This window comes from Dryas octopetala, chromosome 3 (assembly GCF_963921425.1).
Source record: "Dryas octopetala chromosome 3, drDryOcto1.1, whole genome shotgun sequence".
NCBI lineage: Eukaryota > Viridiplantae > Streptophyta > Magnoliopsida > Rosales > Rosaceae > Dryas > Dryas octopetala.
This window is the reverse complement of record NC_141368.1, coordinates 16,518,364-16,543,925: the sequence shown is the minus strand read 5'-3', so window position 1 is coordinate 16,543,925 and position 25,562 is coordinate 16,518,364. Positions and strand designations below refer to the sequence as shown.

The window sequence follows — 25,562 nt, the reverse complement described above, 5'->3', positions numbered from 1 at the left end:
GTTTTATTTTTAGACTATTGTAGGGATTGTGTTGATTTCTTGATGCTATTCACATTACTTTTGTTATACATTATAGAAAACATACTTGAATTTGATGGGAATAATAGTTAGGAGTTTGAAATTTTGTATTGAAGTGCATATATAGCTGCTGCCCCTCCAATACCCAAAAATATGTGTGTTAAAGGTACAAGGTTTATGGGTTCTGGTATAGTGGTTATGTTTAGTTTGTGTTAATTTCTTTTTGTTTTGTTTCAATAGAGTCAATATTTGGTATGATTTTATAAATGATATGTTTGTTTTTGGTGAAAGATGGATAAGTCATGGATGTATGCGGATAGGAGATCAAGGGCATATGAGTTAGGGATTCAAGAATTCTTCAATTTTGCATTACAGCATGCTAGAAACCCAAACCTCATTCATTGCCCTTGCCAAAAATGTGGAAATATGAGACAATTTGGGATTAGAGTTATAAGGGATCATCTCTATTTAAATGGGGTTGACCAAAGTTACCAAACTTGGATATGGCATGGAGAAGTTTCAAGTACATTTGCGAATGTAGGTAGATGTGTGGAGGAACAAGATACTAATTTTGTTTCCGAAACAGTGGATATGGGAGATAATGAAGAGGAAGAATGTTCAAATGATTGTAACGATTTCATTAATTCGGTTGGGGATGGCGATGAACCTTTATATCCTGGTTGTGATAAATTCACCAAGTTGGGAGCACTTGTAAGATTGTACAATTTGAAAGCAAAGCATGGATTGAGTGATGCAAGTTTCACTGACTACTTGATTGCCTTTGGGGATTTTCTTCCATCAGGTAATAAAATACCCACGTCTATGTATGAGGCTAAGAAGACTTTGTGTGCATTAGGTATGGACTATGAGAAAATACATGCATGCCCTAATGACTGCATTTTGTATAGGAATGAGTATGCTGATGAGGTTAATTGCCCCAATTGTACTGTGTCAAGGTGGAAGTTAAGTAAGGATTCAACTGTTAAGGAGGGAGTGCCCGCAAAGGTGTTGTGGTACTTTCCAATTATCCCAAGGTTTAAAAGGATGTTTCAGTCTAGTAAAACATCTGAGAGTTTGACTTGGCATGTTCATGGAAGAGTGAATGATGGTAAGATGCGGCATCCTGCAGATTCCCCGTCTTGGAAGTTAGTGGACTATAAGTGGCCTGAATTTGCTGAAGATCCTAGAAACCTAAGACTCGCACTTGCAGCTGATGGTTTCAATCCCCATAGCTCTTTAAGTAGTAGATACAGTTGCTGGCCTGTTCTACTTGTCACTTATAACCTTCCACCATGGTTGTGTATGAAAAGAAAGTTCATGATGATGAGTCTATTAATTTCTGGTCCTAAACAACCTGGAAATGATATAGACGTTTACCTAGCACCTTTGATTGATGATTTAAAAAGGCTATGGCAGGGAGTTGCAGAAGTGTATGATGCATACAAAGGAGAGTATTTCACTCTAAAAGCTGTACTTTTATGGACAATAAACGATTTTCCAGCCTATGGTAACTTATCTGGATGTGTGGTAAAAGGATATAATGCATGTCCAGTATGTGGAGAACACACAAAACCCCACAGGTTGGTTCATGGTAATAAATGCTCATACATAGGCCATCGAAGATTCTTAGCACGACATCATCCTTATCGAAAGCAAAAGGCTGCATTTAATAATTGTCAAGAATTTTCTCCACCTCCTGTGCCATTAAGTGGGGAAGAAGTATTGGCAAAGGTGGAAAGCCTTAATTTCTTACCTTTTGGGAAGAAAAAGTGGCCCCGTAACCGGGTGGAGGGTGATACAAGAGCGTGTTGGAAAAAGAAGTCAATCTTTTTCCAACTCGAATATTGGAAATCTCTTCATGTTCGGCATATTCTCGATGTTATGCACATTGAGAAAAATGTATGCGATAGTATTATCGGTACATTGTTGAACATTCCTACCAAAACAAAAGATGGGCTTGCAGCTCGTTTAGATCTCCTGGACATGGGGGTACGTACTGAATTAGTACCTATTGTTGGAGAAAAAAGAACTCATTTGCCTGCAGCTAGTTGGAATCTTTCGAGGGAAGAGAAGAGAACCGTATGCAATTCTTTTTTTGGTATGAAAGTCCCTGAGCAGTATTCTTCAAATGTTAGGAGTCTGGTATCAATGGAGGATTTAAGACTTGTTGACCTTAAGTCACATGATTGTCATGCCTTCATGCAACAATTACTACCCGTGGCCATCCGTTCAGTTTTGGAGAAGCCTGTGAGATATGCTATAACCAGATTTTGTTTCTTCTTCAATGCTATATGTAGTAAAGTGGTGGATACTTCTATACTAGATAAGACGCAGGAAGATCTAGTGGTTACACTTTGTTTGCTCGAGAAGTATTTTCCACCATCATTTTTTGATATTATGGTTCATTTAACGGTGCATCTTATTAGAGAAGTTCAGTTATGTGGACCAGTTTACTTTAGGTGGATGTATCCGTTTGAACGGTATATGAAAGTGCTAAAGGGGTATGTTCGGAATCGGTATCGACCCGAGGGTTGCATTGCCGAGTGTTATATTGCTGAAGAAGCTTTGGAATTTTGCTTTGAACATCTTTCTCGTGGCAGTACTGTTGGAATCCCATCAAGACACAATCAGGGATCTTCTAAGGAATGTAAGCCCTTATCCGGTGCTTCTATACATAGGGTTGATCGTGAGCTTTTGGACCAAGCCCATCTGTTTGTATTAGAGAATACAAAGGAAGTGACACCTTATATCGCGTAAGGGAAATCTGACTTCATTTTCATGTTCATTAATTAAGTCTTTGAGTAGCACAACTGTCAATATTAATTGAGGATTCTAACATTTTTTGTAGTGAGCATATGAGCTATTTGAAGGCTACACATCCTAGGTTCAAAAAAAATGAAAAGTGGCTGCAAGATAAGCACAATCGCACTTTCATTCTTTGGTTAAAGAATCGAGTAAGTGTTAGTTTCTTAAAAGGATGCACTAAGCTATATAAGTAATTCCTAGCTTGTATGTAAATGAGTGTTTATCCTTGCAGGTTAAATCTGACCTCAATTGTGAAACTAATGACATACCAGACACGCTGAGTTGGCTAGCTGATGGGCCATGCATGGAAGTCCCGAAATTTAATGCTTATTCCATTAATGGGGTTCATTTTAATACTAAGACTCGTGATGCAGTTCGGGCTGTTCAAAATAGTGGCGTGTGTTGGGTTGGTGATATAATGCAAATTTCTAGTGCGAAAGATAAAAACCCCATAATCACAGATATGTGTTTCTATGGGGTGATTCAAGAAATATGGGAACTTGACTACTTCAAGTTTAGAATTCCTATCTTTAAGTGCGATTGGGTTGAGAATACAAATGGAATTAAAATAGATGATCTAGGCTTTACTTTGGTCAATCTTAGTAGGATAGGTTTCAAGCATGATCAATTTGTTTTGGCTAGCCAAGTCAAACAAGTCTTTTACGTGGAAGACCCTGCAGATGCTGCATGGTCTGTTGTTCTATCAACCCAAGATAGAAATTACAATGATTGCGATTATGATGATGAGTTAGGGGATATTATAGTGGATCATGAACCTTTTACCAGAGATCTTCCATCCATTGAGACATTTGATGACATTGTTAGTGAAAATCCTACAAATTGCATTAGACCTGATGGTGAGGGTATATGGATTGATCAGTAGTATCAAAAGGGCATTTATCTAAGGTAACTGGTTTTTTTGTTTTGCTTGAGCCATGACTGTGTGCTTATTTTTAATGTGTGATTTTTGGTTAAGTGTTTTTCTGGTTATATAAAGCTTTTAATCCATGTATCTGATTATATAAAGCTTTTAATCCATGATTGGTATTGTTTTGCAGGTGCTTTACTGCATTCTTTGCAAAATTTAGCAGAAACTACAGATAAGTAAAGGTTAGTTCTATTAATCTAATTGGAAGGATATGTAGCATATCTCTATGACACTGCCATTCATGAGTTTTTACTTGGTACTGAAAATTAAATCTTTAGTAGTAAATTCTATAGGTTTCAATCATTTATTTATTTATTTTTTACAGTAATCAAAATCAGCTGAGCCCACTTCAATGGGTGCAAAGGCAGTGGCTTCCTCCAAGAAGAAGACCTCCAAATCAAAGGCAGCTGAGCCCACTTCATCTCAATCGAAGGTGACAAAGGACACTGCCACCACCGAGAGCTCAGTTAATGGAAAGAATAAGAGGGGGATGGTTACAATGCCTCGCATTGTAAAGCGAAAAATAATGAAAGTCAAAAAGGTGGTGGAGTTCAATGCAAAAGGGCAGCCACATGGGAAGGCAGCGACCGAGATGCAGTCTTACATTGGGACTTTAGCACGTACAAAGGTCCCAATTATCATAGACACTTGGAAGAAAGTGGATGATCATGTAAAGGCCAAAATTTGGGAAAATGTAGAGGTAAGCAACATTTGTCCTACATTTATATGACTAGTACATTATCATACTAAAACTTTATAAAATTACAGTTTTATTAAGATGTAAATTGTGTAACGTGTGTTTCTCTATGCAAGTAGATGGCTTTTGTGCTACCTGCTGAATGTAGGAAGATGGTGTTAGCATCTGCATCATCTAAGTGGAGGGAATTCAAGTCTAGACTGACTACTAAATATGTACTCCCTTACAAAGACCAACCTGATTTATTAATTGACCCTCCTAAAGAGTATGAATTTATTGAGAAGGCAGATTGGAAGGTCTTTGTGAACTCTAGGATTTCGGTTCAGTGGGAGGTAAGATATTAATTATGCCTATTTTTTGTTGGTTATATTCAATCACTATTCAAGGACAGAAAGGGAGGATTTAATACACATGTACAAAAACAATCTGAAAAGACAAACAAGTCATGACTCATTACAATAACAACCTCAATGAAAAATGAAAGTGAAATGAAGTGATTGCCTATAATTGAGACAGTAAAGGTGACTGATATTTGGTAGTTGATGAGTCAAGGACAATTACAGTTACCTTAATTGTCATTGGACTTTAACAAGGTACAAATACTTTGCCATCAGTTAATTGACTAAAGAAATATTTTCCAGATATTAAATTATTAATCATTTCAATAAACTATTGTGAGTTTGCATTCTATACTCAAATTCAGAGCACATCTAAGTTCATACTTAGGAATGATTGGACATTGGCAAGCTAGATGCAGACAAGCAAAACTAGTTAATTCTAAGTGCAAGAAAATGCTTCTAAACTAATTTATGTTGAATACAAAGTAGTGGCCCATGTTGTTTAGGAAGAAAGTGTTTGAAAATGCATGTAACTGAAGTAGGATAGGGTTACAGATTATATTATAGCAGTTTTTGAAATACAATGTGTGGCTTCTAAAATGGTTTAAGAAATTGAAACCAAATTGTGCATCATAAAAACATGCATGCACCTGCAAGTACACAACATACAGCCACAACAACCACACAATTCAAGTCACAGGCTCACAGCTGTTAGCTACATATGCATTAATGTGCAACTAATGCAGATAGCATATTACTGTACCAGTAATAAATCCTCCCTTTCTGTCCTGGCTCACAACTAATGCAGCTGTTTTTGTACATGTGTATTAAATCCTCCCTTTCTGTCCTGGCAAGTGAGCTGCCAGGACTTTGAATTGGGATGACCATGCAAGTGATCCTTGGTCTGGTCTGCATGTCAGCTTTTTCTTTTGTTTTATTTCTATAAAATTGTTGTTTTTAAACTTGTAAATAGAGTCCTCACTGTGTGGAAATATTCTATTTTGCAGCAAGTTCACAACGAACAGGTGGATAGGATATCTAAGCATGAGTATCGTCATAGACTATCGCGTAAAGGGTATGCTGGTTTGGAGGATGAACTGGTTAGTGTGAATTTTAACTGCCTTGGTTGAATATATATATTAAGATGTTAATCAAGTTTATTAAGATGTTAATCATTTGTTTGTTTTAAAGCTGAAAACAATGCCTGATGCGGAGTTTGATCGGGCAACCCTTTGGATTAAAGCACACGAAGATAAAAGTGGGAAGATCCCAAATGCAAAGGTAGCGGAGACTGCTGCCAGAATTGTAAGTAAGCTACTGATATTGTATTGATTATAATCCTACCAATGTTGGATCTGACAATGTTGACTTCTTTTTAAATTTGAAATCAACTTTATTTGTCCTTGTTTATTTATAAGACATATATTGTTTCAGGAGGATTTGAAGAAACAGGTAGCTGATGGCACATTATCTATTTCTGGTACCACTGATGTGCTAACAATGGCATTAGGGACCCCTGAGCACTCGGGGCGAGTTAGAGGTGTGGGAGGTTATGTAAAGCCTAGTTCTTACTTTAGGCTCCCTCCAAGAAAGAGTATAAAAGACACAATCAGAGATAGTGTCAAACAGATCATGGAAGAGGAGCGGGAGAAGATAATAGCTGAGGAACGAAAATATTGGATGGAGAAAATTCATGAAATAGAGGAAGGGAAGAATTCCAAGGCTGAGGGACCAACCCCTGAGATGTTAGCCCCTAATCCCGGTACTCCATCAACTCCTCATACTGTTGGATATGGCTCTGATAAAGCAAGCACCAATGCAGTCAAGAAGACTCTTATTCTGAACAAAGTTGAGGACAATATTGAAGAAAATGTGGAGAAGGAAATGAAGAAGAATGCTGAACAGCAGGTGGACAAGAAAGACACGCAGAAGATCGATGTGGATGCTGATTGTGTCCACCTGGAATCTGGGCAGGATAAGAAAATTGTTTTGAAGGTATATATTTCATCCCAACTTATTTGAATTCACATACAATAATTTGACTATAAACCTTGTTTCAAAGTATTATTATAAATTTATAATAATACTTGGCCATTACCCCTCTCTGCAATATGCATTGTATTCATCAGATCAATTTCTCCCTTGCCTAACTACAAAGCTAGCTAGCCTTAATTTTTCTCATTAAGTAACCATGAATATGACTCATAGACACTCTTTTATAATTTGACTCATAGACGACACACCTTGGCAAGCTGGCAGCTGCTGCATGTACAAATTAAGTAGTCAACTAATACAACATATTGATTTTTGATGATTATAAGTACTCCATTGAGGTTTGAATGAATTGAAACCCAGCCCTACAATTAATTTTTATAATGTTATATGTGCTTTGGATGTGTGCTGGGCAGGACAAGATTGTGTTGAAGAAAGCAAAAGATGAGAAGCAAGATAGGATGAAGGGAATTGTGTTGAACCTGCAAGCAATGCCTACGCCACTGAAGTTGTTGTGCATGTATGCACAAAATGTAATGAATGAGGGATTACCAATCAACTTTGAAATAGAGGCGGACGTTTTTGGGGCAGCTCGTAGAACCTACATACTGTCCGAAGATATTACCCAATTTGGTGGCATGGTTGAAATATCAGCCAACTGTATTGTGGTTTACATGAGGTAAAAAAAATGAATAGGGGATTTTTACATATTAATATCCAGCAAAAAAGATGAGATTATTCAATCATGCTAGCTATTTGACTTGCTAAATATTTTTTAGGTACTTGTACAATGTGGTGAAGAGATCAAAGATGGTAAACATGGTTGGTTTCGTAGACCCTGCTCGAACTGGTGCAATAGGGTGTGGAACTGTAACGGAAAGAACACGGCACTTGGCAGATAGGTTCGCCACGTCTTCTAACGATAAGATTTTTTTAGTCCCTTACAATTCCGGGTAAGTTATTCAATGTTAAAATATCTTTGATTGTCAATGTAAATACACATTTCCAGCCATGTAATGTATTTAAAGAGAATTTTAAATGCGTAGAAATCATTGGATGTTGACGGTTATCAATCCGGAGAAGGAGATTGTCTATTTTATGGACCCAATGAGAAGGCGTCTGATCGGTGATGAATGGAGAACTGTTGTGGACAAGTAAGGCTGTAATTTTTTTGTCATCATTTTATAATTTCACTCCATATCTCATAAAGTGTTGAAATCATTTGGTTTTTCGATCATGCCACAGCGGGATTAAAATATTCAATGCTCAAGTGAATAGGCAAGGGCGTAAAACAATAATTTGGAAAAATATGGCGGTAGGTTGGCTTGTTTGCTTTAAACATCAAATAACAAATTGCTAAATGAACTATATATGTGCTCATTCTAATTAATGTTTATTTGTATTTAGGGCATTCCTCAACAACCAAGTGACAAGGAGTGTGGTTATTTTGTTATGCGCTTTATGAAGGAAATAATTGAAGATGAGGGCTTAGCTTTTGTGAATAAGGTATGAATTAGTCAGCCAACCTCACATTATGTTGGTCATGTTTTTGGTATGAGCAGTGATATGATAATTGTCTTTTACTTGGACATTTTGAACCCTTGCTACTCTTAGGAGCTATATAATATCATGTCAAAATGACTTATAAATTGTTTAGACCTTGCTGGGCATTTATAAATGGGTATTCGAATCTTGAGAAAGAAGTTAATGTATTGTTGCAATTTATAATGCTTTAATTTGTTTTGTGGCTGAAAGCTTGGAAATGTAGTTGAAAGCTTGGAATAAAAGGAAAACAAATTGTGGCTGAAAGCTTGGAATAAAAGGAAAACAATTTTGATGATCACTTGTGTTAATATATTGGAGCTTGATTCTGGATATAGGCCCCTATTTTATCTTGTGGATGCTAACTATATATATATAGTTACTTTTAAATTTTAATCATGGTGTTGTTTCTACTGTTTGTTGCAGTCTCTGTCTCAAATTATATTTCACTTTTCATGATTACTGTTTCTACACAGTGGCCCTTCTGGGTAATTTCAAATCTCTGCTATGTGATGCTGTGTGGAGCTTTGAGCTTCACAATGTAATAATAGAATATGCTTGCTCAAGTTTTGGAAGTGTTTGTTGGCGCCACCTTGATAGTCCCAGGAACCTCAACTGCTTTCAATTAACCGAACAAAGATGGGAAATGGGTCTTAGAAATAGATGAATTTTAAATTGAGACCATAGATTAACAAATGCCTCTTACCCCCCAAAAAAAAAAACAATATGAACAAATGAAATGCAAGCAGGGATAGTGACATGCCATCACAAATATAGAGGGCCAGGGAGGTTGGGACATTGAGATTTAGAACTAATCCTCTTCTTTCTATTTGTGGTGTTACATCATTATCTTTGTTACATAAAATTTTTGGTTGAATTTTATTTTTAATTAGTACTCCATGTTTGCCTTGTTTCAGTGGGAACGAAGGCAGGACAACACTTATACCCAAGAAGATATCGATGAAGTCCGGGCTGAATGGGCAAACTTCGTGGGCCAGTTTATGTAGACATTTCTGGTTGGATTTTTGCATGACACCTTTTTTACATAGGCCATATGTTTAGCTAGCCTAGCTTTGGGTATATATGATATATTGATTACTTTGCTAGATTAGCTTGGGATGATTGATAGGCTAGCTGCTGGATAATATTTTGATATATATATGGCAGCAATTAGATTGATTCATTAGATTGATGCCTAGTTTTTTGGAAAGGTATATATGGAGGGTTTTGTTTATGGCATATATGGCTGGTTTTGTGAATGAATTTGGGTTAAGGGAGCAAGGTACATATATACAATTACTACCTTTAAATATCTTATATTATTTGGTTATATTAGAAATTCCAATCCTTTGTTATTGTGAATTGGTATTTTGTAAATGTATAATTTATTAGGAATGTTAATTATGAAGGGAATCAATTAATGGTTGTACCAAAACAACCTATCTCATCAATCAGATTCTGCATTGTTTGTTTATAATTGCATTGTGGTCAAAGACAATTGGGAGTTTCTAAAAACAGATGTAAACAGGCACATTATACAACAGTTTTTCGATAAAAAGCGTGGTATGTGCCCTTGACTTACAATGGTTCAATATCATAAACCATTGTCTAATTCTTAAGCATACCACACAAATCTTAAGAAGCCATTGTGCTAAGTACCTTCATACAATAGTTTCTAATCCAAAAATCGATGTACCAAATAAGTATATACAACGGTTATATGGTTAATATTTAATTTTCTTAATGCATGAATACAACGGTTTCATATAAAACACCGTAGTTTGAAAAACCTATAGACATAGCAATACACATATTATTCAATAGATTAGACAACGGTTTTGAACAATAACCCGTTGTTTTATTGGCTATTTCACCTCGTGTTTCTACCTAAAATAGTTGTAAAACCAATTCTTTACTTAACATAACCGTTGTTTGATATATATATACACATCGGTTTTTAAATATAAACCGATGTTTAAATTGGCACTCAACAACGGTATCTTCCAAATCATTGATTTTAAAGGTTGTATATACAACGGTGGTACATCTATAACCGTTGTGTAGGTGCACCAGGACAACGGATTTTATCCGTTGTCTATTGGGGGTATGAATAGACAACACTCGATTAGACGACGGTAAATTATAAACTTAGACAACGGTGATTATCCGTTGTCTGATTGCTATTTTGTAGTAGTGATAGAACCATTAATTACAATCGATTCATGAAACTGACGCAAATGATAACTTTTGATTTTTTGGGGCAATATTAGCCTTACTGTTTTAAGGTAATTCACAATATACCTGGCAGATTAATTGGATCATATATAGCAATAAGAAAAAAAAAAAAATTCAATGGTACATAACACTATTTGTAACATCAAGAATTCTATTTTCAGAGAAGAGAGAGAGACCTCTTCATACCTCAACCGATGCGAAGGAGGAGGAATTGGTGCTAAATGAAGACCAAGAAATAGAAGTGACTAATGGTACGTATTATATTTATGCATCCACTTAAAGACTTCTTTTTGAATATCAACTAAACCTCTTTAATTATTAAATACACTCATATATATATATATATATATAGTAATCTTTTCAATGCCTAAGCATCTCCAATACTACCATGTCATTAGGTGTGTCATTGTCATATTTTAACACATTTAAATGATAAAAATATAGAACGTACTTTGGCAGATATATGGACATTAATGGTGATGTGAATTTGGATGTACAAAACAATGGATTGGCACAAAAATGCCATATACCATTGGAGGTCAGTAGGTCACCTAGCTCTCTTTTGGAAAAATGACATGTACTTGTGTTGCCAACGTCAAAAACGATTTTCAATTCTTTTACATAAAAAATCTAGTGAGTTCCTATCACTACAACAAATATGGGCAACACTCACCATTTTTTTCCTACATCAATTGCTCCATTAGCAACTAAATTGAGTTGGCTAGACCAATTGCCACTATACAGTCACTAAACTGCTGATGGTTGTACAGAATGGGGTGGCTATTGGTCTTCAGCACCCCCAAAAATAGTATGGTTGGCTAACTTCATCAAACCTGACATTGATGTAGACAGCTAGCAAACCAACTAATGTGGCAGTCCAATGCTAAGTGAATCAAACCATTACTGTTTTGTGGAAGCGTTAGTGGCTGAATCAAGTCACCTTAGAGAATGGTTTCTGAAGTAGTTGCACAATTCATTACTGAAGTGGCTTAGGAACTGCATTTTGCAATGGATCTAGCTACTAATATTTGCAAGCCTCACCTTCATTTTATAGTTTCATAAAATCTGCCTTTTGCAATGGATTCAACCACTAATATATAAAAGCCTTACTTTCATTTTATAGTTGCATGAAAACATATATTGGAATAGAAATTAATTTGAAATTTATGAATTTGTAAATTAAGCACGTTTTGCAGTACATGATGTAGAGCATTTCTTTTATGCTATTCTTGGAAAATACAGTATTTACTGCATGATTTTCAACCTGTATCATGTGCATTTCCAAAGGATTGGAAAATGCATATATACTAAGAACACTTGACACACAAGCGAGTTTACAAACAAAATTTGAAATTAAAATGGAACCAATTGTACCAGATAACCAAATTGAAGCCAACTGCATATTTATATATTGTAAGTCAACCATTACATAGTGGCCAAAAAAAAAAAAAGTCAACCATTACATACCATAAAATACTTTAAGTGTTCCAAACTTGTTTGCTAGACTTTGCCGAATAGGTGAACTTGGATGGTTAACAAGCATAAGCTAGACTTTGAAAATGAAGAACGTGATATAAACTTTTTTTTTTTAATTACAGGTGAGAGGGAGGGTTCGAACCCCGGTGTGTAGGGGGAACTTTTGTCTTCGGCCAACTCTAATTCATCACAAAGTAATACGGACTTTGAAATTTGACAAAAATTAAGAAATTCAAAGATGAATTAGAGTTTATACAATTGACATTTTCGCCTATGACGTTTAAGACCCATTAATAGTTTTAATAGTTTACATATAACAAACTTGATATTTATACCCTTATGAATAGTTTAAGACCCATTAAAATAAGACATTAATTGACAAAAATTAAAATTTTTCTTTTTTCAACTCAAAGATTCTACATGGTAAATTTGAAAATGGGTGTAAATCAAATTAAACCAAAAAAATGGTCTAAAATATAAATGGGTCTTCCAAAAATGGAGGTTTCTCTAATTGTTTCTATAGTTAATTTTATATAAAAAAATATTTTACAATCATAATAATTGTTTTTCTATCCAAGGATCCGACACTGATAACAGCGACTTGAACGACCATCGAACTTTCTTTAAGCATATGGAGAGTGGTAATTGGGATGTTGCAAAAGATTTTGTCAAAGAAAATCCCACGTTAGTAAGAGTAAGACCTCCACCATCCAGAAGGACAGCTCTTCACGTAGCAGTCAGAAATAAGCATGAGCATATTGTGAAAGAGTTGGTGGGATTGATGACAGAGGAAGATTTGGAATTAAATAACGCTTATGGTGACACAGCTTTTAAGGATGCCATTTATACAGGAATCACCAAAATGGTTCAATGGATGGTTGAAAAGAACAACAAACTACTTGGCATCCGCTTTCGTAATCGTTCAAACAGAATAACTCCAGTTCTCCTGGCTTATGGGCTGGGCTATTCTCAAATGGCTCGGTATCTCTACCGCGTTACTCCAGATGAAGATTTCAACGGGACTACCGATGGCGCTGAGCTTATTACCCAGTGTGTTTTTGCCAAAGACTTTGGTAAGACTTTCAAATATATACATATAGTCATTTTTTAGAGAGGCTGACATGGATAGACAATGTGTCAACACAAAATTTCAAAACTTGCTGCAGCACATCATCTGTGTCGACACACTGTCTACTCCATATCAGCCCTATGTTGGCGTCCGCAAATTTTGGGATGTCCGCTTTGGATAAAAGGCCTATATATATATATATATAATTAATCAATTATTACTAGTGCCTTTATTATTATCTCTTTAATTCCTTCTTAATTCATCTTTCACTATACTTTAGTTCTTGCGAGGAATTTAATTCAACGTTGGCCAAACTTGACCACTACTCTGAATTATTGTGGGCAAGCTCCTTTACATGTATTGGCTGGAATGCGTTCTGGACATTTGAATGAAAGCCAACTTACATTCTGCGAACGATGGATTTATAAGGGTTAGTATTACATTCCCATTTCTCTAGATATTAAAAGAAAAATCTGACTTCAAACATATAGTTTAATGGATTAATTGGGTTTATGTTCTTTCTTAATAGTTATATGGCGTATACAACCTACTTCTACTATCGACAGTAGAAAAAAGTCGACTCCTTCCACCATTAATGATACCTCTATAGATATTGAAAAGCTAGAAAATGGCCAAGATGATAATCAAAGAGATCTCAATTGCTCAGGTATGTTGTTTGTCCAAAGTTCCACTTGGTTTTAGCCAACTAGTAACAATTGACAAGCAGGGTTAACATAATGCTGCTTGCGAACCTAGTTTTCTTATGCGATGGTTGACAAGCAGGGTTCATAAAACAATTTTAATGATATCTCTATAGATGTTGAAAAGCAAGAAAATGATATTTCTTATGCAATTATATCTCTATATAGATGTTGAAAAGCGAGAAAATGACCAAGATGATAATCGAAGGGATCTCATTTGCTCAGGTATGTTGTTTGTCTAAAGTTGAACTCATTTAGCTAACTAGTAAAAATTGAACTCATTTTTTCAAATGCTTTTGCTTCTTTTTTTTTTTTTTTTGGCCAAAATATAGTAAATTAGTTTAAAGCAATAAAAATGAGACCGTTAAAGTGGCCAACCGAAATACTTTTATCACATCCCATTCTTTCAAAATAGTACAAGACTTTCATTACCATTCCAAAAGATGAACTCATAACTCTAGCATAACATTGAAACTGTAGCCAGAAATATACAACCTATACCATGCAGACACTCTATTCCAAATATACTTTGCTTCGGGTTTGTAGTCGAGTCTAAACTATACAAACTATCCCGGGTAGACTTAGTACTACTATTCCACAGTTACCGTTATTCTCCCATCCTTTGATTCGGTTCTTAGAAAATAATTTAAGAAAAGAGAGAAAAACAAATAAATAATGTGTGCCACCACTGCTCAATAAGCAGGGAAATATATATGCTAACATATAAATCCAATATATTCCATATCTAAAATTTATATAAAAAGTCTGAACCTCAATTAGCAACGGACCAATTCAAGGATTGGGACCTAGACTCAGACCCATTCACCAACACTGGAGTGTGAACCTCGGAAACCAAACCAAGACCCCAAGGTCGATCTCACTCCTAACCTCAATCCAAACTTTCAAACAATCCTTACAAATTCCACATCATCCCTAATATAGATTTTTGAACTTTCAATTTTTTCAATTTCACACATTTTTTTCATGGTATTAATCTTATTATCCCTCATCTCCTTGAACTTGTGGGTATGTCACATTCACATGGTTGTTTTCTTCTTCTCACTTTTATCTTAATCATCAAATATTCTTTGAAACCATTTTTAATTTTATATTGTTTCAGTGTCAAACTAGGAATATTCAATCGCATATATGACAGGAAACGGACCCACGATCGAGTTCATGAATTGATAGGTTTGATGTGCAATGTGACAAACTTGTCAAGACGAGATATCATTGTTGAGCAGAGAACACCACAATAACAAAACAAGGAGAGACCAGAAAAATTGGACAAGGATGCAAGGGCAAAGTATAGAGATAGCAGACACACAACTTTTAACGTGGTTCGGCTTAGCCTACGTCCACGGAGCAGCATGAACAAATCCACTAATTTAAATGGAGATTACAAAATACAAAATAGCTCTAGGCTATTACAACTGGCAGCAGTGCATACAAAGTAACAATCAGAATAACAGATGAAGAATCAAAACAGCTGCTGCACCTTGTTTTCTTTTCTTAGCAATCGCCCAACAAACAGTGCAAAGAGGAAGGAAAGCCACGTACTATCTTCAGCAGACCCTCTCTTTGGTCTCTTATCTATTCTCTCTGTTTTTTTTTTTTTTCACTGAAGCAAAAAACTTCCTTTTGTCTTGATAAGTTGCTGCCAGCAGTACCCCAATGGTTCCCATGTAGGCCCACATAAAAGACATCAAATGGGCTTGCAAATTAAGCCACAACCCATAAGCCCAAACTGAGATATAAATCAACAATCTCCACCTTGGCGAAATTTGCACAGAATACAGAAGAGCTGAATCACAACTCAACAATCAACACCTCCATCAAGTTCTATGCTGCTCATCAAATGCATTCAAACATGCAGGATATGTGCCAAGTTCAAGCAATGAATGAACTTGGCAGCACCAATCACCTTAGTCAACATATCAGCTGGATTATCAGCAGTAGCAACCTTTTTAAGAATAATCTTCCCTTTAGCCACAATGTCCCGAACAAAATGAAAACGAACATCTATGTGCTTGGTTCTTGAGTGATGGACTTGAAACTTAGCCAAGTAAATGGCACTTTGGCTATCACAATGAACCTCCACCTGCTTTTGATAAATCCCCAAATCACTAATAAGTCCACGAATCCAAATGGCCTCCTTTATGGCTTCTGTAACAGCCATATACTCTGCCTCTGTGGTTGACAAAGCCACAGTGGATTGCAAAATAGACCTCCAGCAAATAGGCCCTTTAGCCATAGTAAACAAATAGCCTGTAGTAGACTTCCTCTTGTCCAAATCACCTGCATAGTCAGAATCAACATATCCAACTACAAAGTTCTCAACACCTGACTTATCTCTCTCAAAACACAAACCAACATCTCTAGTACCATGGAGATATCTCAATATCCATTTAGCTGCCCTCCAATGCTCTTTACCCGGATTTTGCATATAACGACTAACCAAACCAACAGCATGAGCAATATCCGGTCTAGAACAAACCATAGCATACATCAATCCGCCAACCAGATTAGCATATGGAATATTAGCCATGTGTTGCTTATCTTCATCAGTCTTGGGAGACAATAAATCACTCAATTTAAAATGAGGAGCCAGAGGAGTAGTTACAGACTTGGTGGCGTCATTGACTCCAAAGTGTTGCAGCAATTTTCCCAAATATTTCTTTTGAGTCAAACACAGCAAACCTTTTCCTCTATCACGAGTGATTTCCATACCAAGGATCTTCTTCGCTTCACCAAGATCCTTCATTTCAAACTCCTTATTCATCTGTGCTTTCAATTTCTCAATCTCTTTAATATTCCTTGAGCCAATCAACATATCATCAACATATATCAACAAGTAGATGAAAGACCCATCATGCAGCTTCTTGAAATAAACACAATGATCATATTGACTTCTCAAATAATTTTGGCCTTTCATAAAATCATCAAACCTCAAATACCATTGCCTCGGAGATTTCTTCAACCCATATAATGATTTCTTCAACTTGCAGACCAAGCTCTCTTTTCCAACTACCTTGTATCCATCCGGCTGAGACATGTAAATCTCTTCATCTAAGTCGCCATGTAGAAAAGCCGTCTTGACATCAAGTTGCACTAATTCAAGGTCAAATTGTGCAACAAGAGCTAACATAATACGAATGGAGGAATGCTTCACAACGGGAGAAAAAATTTCATTGTAATCAATACCTTCCTTTTGTGCATACCCCTTTGCAACCAATCTTGCTTTAAATCTCACGCTTCCTTTTTCATGGAGACCTTCTTTCTTGGTATACACCCATTTGCAGCCAATAGTTCTCTTGCCCTTAGGCAATTGAACTAACTCCCATGTTTTGTTTTTTGAAAGAGAATTCATCTCTTCATCCATAGCCTTGCTCCAATCTCTCTTTTCTGAACTCCTTATGGCTTCTCTGAAATTTGATGGAATTTCTGCATTAATAATGGGCAAAGCAAATGCAACATAATCATTATACTTTGCTGGCTTTGTGATTATTCTTCTTGGTCTACTCGTAGCAATAGATTCTTGAGGTAGAGGCACTTGGGCTGGAGCTTGACTTTCATCTTGGTCTGGAATTGCAGCTTCATCTTCTTCCTCTTCTTCATCATCACTTCCAGTCACTTCAACTTCAGTTTGGGCTGACTTGGAAGTGACAGAAGTGGTCTTTTCAAGCTCCACCTGTTGAACAACTCTCTCATTTTCCGGAGATGCATCACAAGCAGTCTCCTTGTTGCTTCTTAACATACTGACTTCATCAAAAATCACATCTCTGCTTATCACCAATTTCTTCAACTCTGGGCACCACAACCTGTAACCTTTGACACCACTGCTAAAACCAACAAAAATAGCCCTTTTGGCTCTAGGATCAAGTTTTGTTTCAGTCACATGAAAATAAGCAGGGGAACCAAAAATATGCAAGGAATCATAATCAAAAGCAGGTTTTCCAGACCATACCTCAATGGGTGTCTTCCCTTGAATTGCAGCTGAAGGCAAACGGTTGATTAGGTGACAAGCATAAGTAATTGCCTCTGCCCAAAATGACTTGCTTAAACCAGACTGTGCCAACATACATCTCACCTTCTCAAGCAAAGTTCTATTCAACCTTTCAGCAACCCCATTTTGTTGTGGAGTTCCCCGTACAGTGAAATGCCTAACAATGCCCTCTTCTTGACACACTTTAAGAAAAGGATCAGAAGTATATTCCCCACCATTGTCTGACCTCAAGATTTTAATTTTCTTCCCAGTCTGATTTTCAACCATTTTCTTCCAATTCAAAAAAATATTTAACACCTCATCTTTGTGCCTCATTGTATAAACCCAAACTCTTCTAGAGTAGTCATCAACAAAAGTCACAAACCAATGCTTACCACCCAATGAAGCTGTCCTTGTAGGACCCCAAACATCTGAATGCACATAGTCAAGAATACCTTTAGTCTGATGTATGGCAGTACCAAATTTAACCTTGGTTTGTTTGCCCAAAACACAATACTTGCAAAAATCAAGGTTACATAATTTGGCTCCTTTTAGCAATCCCTGTTTCACCAGCCCTTGAAGAGCTTTTTCACCAGCATGCCCAAGTCTCATGTGCCACAACTTGGTAGTGTCAGAGCTTGAACTACTAGAAACAGTGGCTGCTCTACCTACCACAGTTTTGCCCTGCAAAAAATACAAATTTTACTGCCTGGTTCCTTTCATCACAACCATAGCTCCTTTAGTAACTTTCAAAGCACCATTAGACATATTAATATTGAAACCATTTGCTTCCAAAGCACCCAAGGAAATCAAATTTTTCTTAAGATCAGGAACATACCACACATTGGATAATTCTTTAACTATGCCATCATGAAGCTTCAACTTGATTGTTCCTACTCCCTTTTTATCACATGAAAAATCATTACCCAATAAAACAGTTCCCTCACTTTCCAGCTCCAAATTAGAAAACCAATCCTTATTTGGACACATATGATGAGAGCAACCAGAATCCAAAATCCATATATTAGAATCATAAGCAGGAGAAACAACTAGAGCAAACTCAGATTCATCATCACTAAATACAACATTAGCATTAGTAATTTTGTTCTTGTTCTCCAACTTAGGACAATCCTTTTTCCAATGGCCTTTGTTATGACAAAAAGCACATTCATCTTTGTCTAAACTTCTTCTATTCTTAGAATCTCTTCTCATACGAGATTGAGATTTTTTTCTGTTGTTAGACTTCTTCCTCTCATTGGATCTACCTCTAACAACCAAAACATCTGAGGTACTATTTTGTTTATCCTTATGCCTAACTTCATGATTCATCAAAGCATTTGACACTTCTTCAAATTTAATAGTGTCCTTACCATAAATTAATGTAGTGGCCAGGTGATCATATGAGTCAGGCAAGGAATTCAACAATATCAAGGCTTTATCTTCGTCCTTAATATCCTCATCTAAATTCAACAAATCAGCAATCAATTTGTTAAATGCATCAAGGTGATGAATCATTTTCGTACCTTCTTTGTACTGGAAGCGATACAGCTGCTTCTTCAAATACAAGCGGTTTTCAATGCTCTTCGTCATGTACTTGTCCTCCAATTTTTGCCACAACGCCTTAGCCGACGTCTCTCGCATTACAAAATACTTCTGAGGCTTAGCAAGACACAACCGAATAGTAGAGCATGCCAACCTATTCATTTTCTGCCAATCAGGATCACTCATAGTAGCTGGTTTCTCTTCCAAAGCCATGTCCAAATCTTGTTGAGCCAACACATCTTTCACCTCACACTGCCACATTCCAAAGTTATTTGTTCCATCAAATTTCTCAACCTCAAACTTTGCATTTTGAACCGTGGCTCTTGCCACCTGAGTATTGTTCTCCCCTTGTCCGTCAGCCATCTTTGTGAATCAGATCTAAACCCAAGCTCTGATACCAATTGTTGAGCAGAGAACACCACAATAACAAAACAAGGAGAGACCAGAAAAATTGGACAAGGATGCAAGGGCAAAGTATAGAGATAGCAGACACACAACTTTTAACGTGGTTCGGCTTAGCCTACGTCCACGGAGCAGCATGAACAAATCCACTAATTTAAATGGAGATTACAAAATACAAAATAGCTCTAGGCTATTACAACTGGCAGCAGTGCATACAAAGTAACAATCAGAATAACAGATGAAGAATCAAAACAGCTGCTGCACCTTGTTTTCTTTTCTTAGCAATCGCCCAACAAACAGTGCAAAGAGGAAGGAAAGCCACGTACTATCTTCAGCAGACCCTCTCTTTGGTCTCTTATCTATTCTCTCTGTTTTTTTTTTTTTTTCACTGAAGCAAAAAACTTCCTTTTGTCTTGATAAGTTGCTGCCAGCAGTACCCCAATGGTTCCCATGTAGGCCCACATAAAAGACATCAAATGGGCTTGCAAATTAAGCCACAACCCATAAGCCCAAACTGAGATATAAATCAACAATCATAACACCATCAATCTTCGAAGCTGTTAAAGGAGGGCATGTTGGGTTTATTAAACATATATGTGAAGCAAGACCAACCCTTAGGAAAAGCATGGATACGAAAGGCAGGACCATCTTCCATTGTGCAGTTGAGTATCGTCAAGAAAAGGTTTATAGCTATGCCAACAAGAAACTATCTCGATAACTTGAAGGGCAGGAGTAGCAATGCCAACCCACAAACTGCACAGCACTGGAAGCAAAATTCGGAGACAATTAGCATTAGATTTTGTACAGACTGCTACATGCAGCAGTAAATTTGTCCCCTTCTACAGCAGTTAAAGGTGCAGCTTTGCAAATGCAACGAGAATTACAATGGTTCAAGGTCAGAATCTCTCTCTCTCTCTCTCTCTCTCTCTCTCTCTCTCTCTCTCTATGACCTTATAAGTTACTTTTCTTTATATATGTTTAATTATGAAACACAACAAAATTAATCCATATAAGAAGTTGCATATAAACTCACATGGTGGGATTAACTATCTTCCTCAAACTTGATTGAATCATTGATTGGGATAAGTTTCTAATTGAATTTTTTTTTGAATTTTTATTTTTTTATGGCCTTATGATTACAAAAGATAACAAATTTAATTTATGATGATTGTGAACTTTTGTTTTTGTTTTGTTTTTTTTTTGGGAGAAAAGCAATGGCCTGATTAACCATTAACTTTCAACCAATGATGATTGTGATCAAACTTAAAAAATAGTTTATCAACTTAAGGTTAGTATGCATACTTAAAACAGATACATTAAATTGCAAACAATTGAGTTACAATAAATGAATTATAAATACAAGTACATTTTATTCTTCTTTTAGCATGTGTGAAATAAGTAAACTTTTGTTTATATTTGTCATAGATCTTGATAATAGCTTTTCAAATATAAAAATGTACCAAAAAAACAACTTGCAGAAGAAGCGTCGACCCACGAAGTATATATCAATGCCATACTAGCAAAAAAGAACTTTTTTTAATTAAGAGTTTCCAGTTGCTAACCAAAAGTGACAGAATGAGATCAGATCCCTCTGATCAGTCATTATAAGGGTTATTTCTTGTAGTAGGCCCAACCAACCTACAACTTTCTATATAAACTATAAAAGATAAATTTTTGAACAAAAAATAAAGAAATATTGAAGTGAAATATTTAAATTTAGTTAGTGGCTAAAAATGCCATATAATTATGGTGAGAGAGAGTGAGGATTGCAAGTGTAGCAAGCCGTTGGGGAGTTTTCCCTGGGAGAGAGCTGGGGAGGGGTGGCAATTAGGGGAGTACGTTGCCTATATTTTTTCTTTAGTTTTTTTTTTTTTTTTGTGGCCAAATTTCTTTTAGTTTTATTTAGAGAAATTTGCACATTTACCACCCAGATTATGAAGGGTGTGTGCATTTACCACCCAAACAAATTTTTTTTACTAATTGCCATATAGGCATATAGCCTTTTCTCTGTGTAGCAATGTCTCACCTTCGTGACATTTTCTGTTAAATTATAACAAAATCCCTATTTTACCCTTGTATAAAATTAAAAAATTCATTTTTTTTATCCACTAGTTAATTTTTCTTAAATAAAAATATTACTCAAATCTAATTAAAAAAGAAACTTAAAACTTAAAAAAGAAGAAGAAAATTTTAGTTTTTCTTAATTTTCTTTAAGTTTTAAATAAATATTTTTATGAGAAAAAAGTTTTTTAAATCCCTGAATGTAATTTTATGAAAATACCCTTATAATATAATGGAAGAATTGACAATGTGATGGAGGTGTCACATTGCTACACGGTGCAAAGTCTGGATGGTAAATAGTACGTAAAAAAATTTTGTTTGGGTAATAAATGCACACACTTCTTATAGTCTGGATGACAAATGTGCAAATTTCTCTTTTATTTAAGATGTAAAGTGAAAATTTTTGAGTAAAAAATTGGGTTAGTTTTAGTTAGTACCTCAAGTCTACTCAAATTTCAATTTAATATTCTATGCTTAAAATTTTGCAATGTCTTATTACTCAATTTTTCCAATTCGTTGCAATATTACATCTCCATTAAATCACAAGGCCAGTAAGTGAGCCTTTGGGTTAGCCCAAATGGTGTGAACAAAACTGAAAAAATGTATATTAGGATTTGGATATGTTAAAATAGTCGATACCTTCCAATCTAACAAAAAAAAAGGTAGATTTATAATTATTTATGAACTACTCAACCAAAAAATAAATGCTTCTTTCTGTTTTAATTGAAACTAAATCTTATATGGTCGAGGTTTTCTTAAAGAAAAATGAACATAACACACTCATTCATTCCAAATTAACCTTCAAAACTATATATGAAGATTCGCTTGACAATAAATGGGAAGAATATATAAATAAACAGGAAAGCATAAGGTATTGTATTTAATTTCTGATATGTACAAAAGGAGCTCAAATTAATGGGTTGAGTTTCTGAAGACAAACAGTTATTTCATAGTGATATTCACGATCGATCATACCTTAAAACGTTTTGTTCAATGAAATGTAGGAGGTTGAGAGTATGGTACCTGCTAGAGTTCGTGAATGTAAAAATTTTATAGATGGTATGACAGCTCGTGAACTATTTACCAAGAACCACAAAGAACTGGTGAAGGAGGGAGAAAAGTCAATGAAAGAAACAGCAACTTCTTGCACAGTTGTAGGTGCTCTCATTGTTACCATCATGTTTGCTGCAGCATTCACAGTTCCTGGTGGAAATAATGGAGATACAGGTATTCCCATATTCTTAGATCAAATGGTATTTATGGCTTTTATAGTTTCAGATGCTCTATCCCTCTTTACTTCCACAACTTCAGTAATGATTTTTTTGGGAATCCTCACATCACGTTATGCAGAAGACGATTTTTTAAAATCCTTGCCCACAAAAATGATATTTGGCCTTGTCACTCTTTTTTTCTCCATTGCCACCATGATGATTGCCTTTTCTTCAGCCCTTTTTATAATGCTTCATGAAAGATCATGGATTGTTATTCCAGTCATCTTGCTTGCTAGTGTTCCAGTTACCTCATTCATATTGTTGCAATTTCCCTTCCTTCTTGAGATTGTCATTTCTACTTATGGATCGGGAATATTTGATAAGAAAGTCAAATGGTAAATTGTACTAAATTCCTAAACTTAGGTGAAGTTTATATTTGGTTTGCTACTCTTTAAGGTTGTAATATTGAAAAGACAATGTATGTAACTTAGATCCTATAATAAAATGCAACTTTAATTTGTATTTTTTGGTTGGTTACACAAAAATTCTGTATTTTTTAATTTAGACATTCTACTTTCGGACTTGAATTATTTTTTATATAATAAAACTTTCTTTTGGCTTTCTTCTCAACAACTCTTAACATGCAGGGTGGTGTTTGCTACCTTCTACGTGCATACATCTCCTAAGATCATTGCTTGAATGGTCTATAACTATCAGTTGATCAAATAAAAGGCATACATTTCTTTATGGCCAATAATAAATTAAAGGCTACATTTGATCATTAGTAATTTCGTAAAAGGATTTTTGCTTCCATGTGCACACACCTCCTAAGATTTTGCTTGGAATGGTGTATACTGTATAACTCTCAATTCAACATAAATCCTTTTTTTTTTTTGTCAATAGAAGTGTATGGTTTGGCAGGTACGTTGTTCGAAAAAGATTTTTGATATTTAGAGTTGTCAATAAATAAATAAATAAATGTGTTGTTTTAAGAAAGTTTTGTTTTATTAATTCATTCTGAATAAAATCAGATTTGGATTTCAAAATATTTAGTATGAAGTTTATAATATATATCGTGATAATATGGTATAGTTATCCTGACCGGATTCGAATCCCCTCCCAAGCTAACTAATCTCCTAACCTATCTAAACTTTTAATTATAAAGCGTCATGTGTCCATTATATCATCCAACGATTTACAATAATTTTGAGTTTTCTTTTTCCCTTTTTGGATGGCAAACACGGTCTCTTTCCTTATTTGACATTGCCCACTCATTTCTTTCCTCATTTAGTCATCTGCAACACCTCTCTCTTAAACCTAAATATTCATCTCAGATTCAAATAATGAAAAATTAAAAAATGATTTAATGTAAGATCTCTCTCTCCATTTAAACCTTTGATGAATGGGGATTAAAATCTCTTTGAGATGTTTTCTTCATCTAACCCTAGTCAAAGTGGGTGTGCTAACAAAAAAAACTGAATATCTACAGTGTGTTTAGATGAAGTAATTTTAATTTTCACAGAAATTCATAAATGATGGAATTTAAAACTCCGTTATTTAAATTTCTGAAAATTGCATTTTCTATTGTTTGGATATATGTATATAGAATTTTGTAAATGACATGAATTACAAATTTTAATTAATCTAGCCCCACCGACTACCCACCCACGCCACCACCTTCCCCTCCCTCTGAGTCTCCAACCACACTCGTCTCTCTTCCATCAATTCTCTCTTCTCTTCTCTCTATATACTCCCCATCTCTTCTCTACATATTAAAATTCCTTTACAAGATTGATTTTTTTTCTCCAATTCCAAGAGCCCAGCAACGAAAGACAAAAAAAGCATCTCCATTAATTGCATCTTCTTAGAATAAACTTGGAAATCAGGTTGGGATCAGATTGATGGGGATCCCAAATGGTAGGCCAAACAAAGATTAGCCCAACATATTCCAATCACAATTGTAACTATTACAAAAAAAGAAAAAGAAAAAAAAAAAGAATGGCAAGGCTGCAACGGATGCCGCTGGAAGGAAGTGAGAGAGAGTTTAGAAAGAGAAATAAAAGAGAAAAAGAAAGGGGAGGAGGTTATGAGGGTGGTTGGAGGGAGGGGAAGGAGGTGGCGTGGGTGGAGATAGGTGGGCAGTGGGCTTTATGATTTTTGTTTTTCTAACCTTCTAATTTCTTAATATTATTTGTGGGAAAAAAAAGTTTGTAGATGTGGCAAGATCTAAGTCACAAATGATTATTAGAGGACTGAGATCAAAAGCCAGGTATAGTCTAGTAGGAAGAAAACTGGCAAAGGATCCAAGTCTGGATGGTGGTTGTGGTGGGTGGGTCTTTTTTCTTAACTCAAATGTCATGAAATTTGGAAATGACACCTATTTAGGTGGAATTTGGAAATGACACTTATTTAGGTGGAATTTAAAATCAAAATTTATGACTCTCAAATTTCATAATTTTTTCAGTGTAGAATTATAAGATTTCCGTGTTAATGAGGCCAAACAAGGGAATTAGAGATTTTCATTTCTCAAATTCTGACTTTTAATGAAATACCAAATTAA

General features: G+C 35.5%; 3 protein-coding genes and 1 pseudogene across 3 annotated transcripts; all 4 read left to right on the top strand.

Moving 5' to 3' along the window:
* The first annotated feature begins 309 nt into the window (after positions 1–309).
* Positions 310–3,706, top strand: LOC147291391 (uncharacterized). The gene is made up of 3 exons (XM_086235934.1): positions 310–2,771; positions 2,867–2,972; positions 3,056–3,706. Exons 1-3 carry the CDS (start codon positions 310–312, stop codon positions 3,704–3,706), a joined length of 3,219 nt encoding a protein of 1,072 aa, XP_086092060.1.
* A 397-nt stretch (positions 3,707–4,103) lies between these two features.
* Positions 4,104–9,354, top strand: LOC147291390 (uncharacterized). Its single transcript, XM_086235933.1, has 11 exons — positions 4,104–4,451; positions 4,568–4,780; positions 5,794–5,886; positions 5,978–6,091; positions 6,221–6,781; positions 7,195–7,457; positions 7,558–7,731; positions 7,825–7,932; positions 8,024–8,093; positions 8,186–8,284; positions 9,238–9,354. The coding sequence occupies exons 1-11, from the start codon at positions 4,104–4,106 to the stop codon at positions 9,325–9,327; spliced, it is 2,133 nt and encodes a 710-aa protein (XP_086092059.1). The 3' UTR covers positions 9,328–9,354.
* A 3,308-nt stretch (positions 9,355–12,662) lies between these two features.
* On the top strand, positions 12,663–15,060 carry LOC147291389 (uncharacterized). The gene is made up of 5 exons (XM_086235932.1): positions 12,663–13,104; positions 13,381–13,530; positions 13,630–13,767; positions 13,970–14,026; positions 14,933–15,060. Exons 1-5 carry the CDS (start codon positions 12,663–12,665, stop codon positions 15,058–15,060), a joined length of 915 nt encoding a protein of 304 aa, XP_086092058.1.
* A 4,828-nt stretch (positions 15,061–19,888) lies between these two features.
* LOC147291388 (uncharacterized) lies at positions 19,889–23,401 on the top strand (annotated as a pseudogene).
* The last annotated feature ends 2,161 nt before the right edge of the window (positions 23,402–25,562 follow it).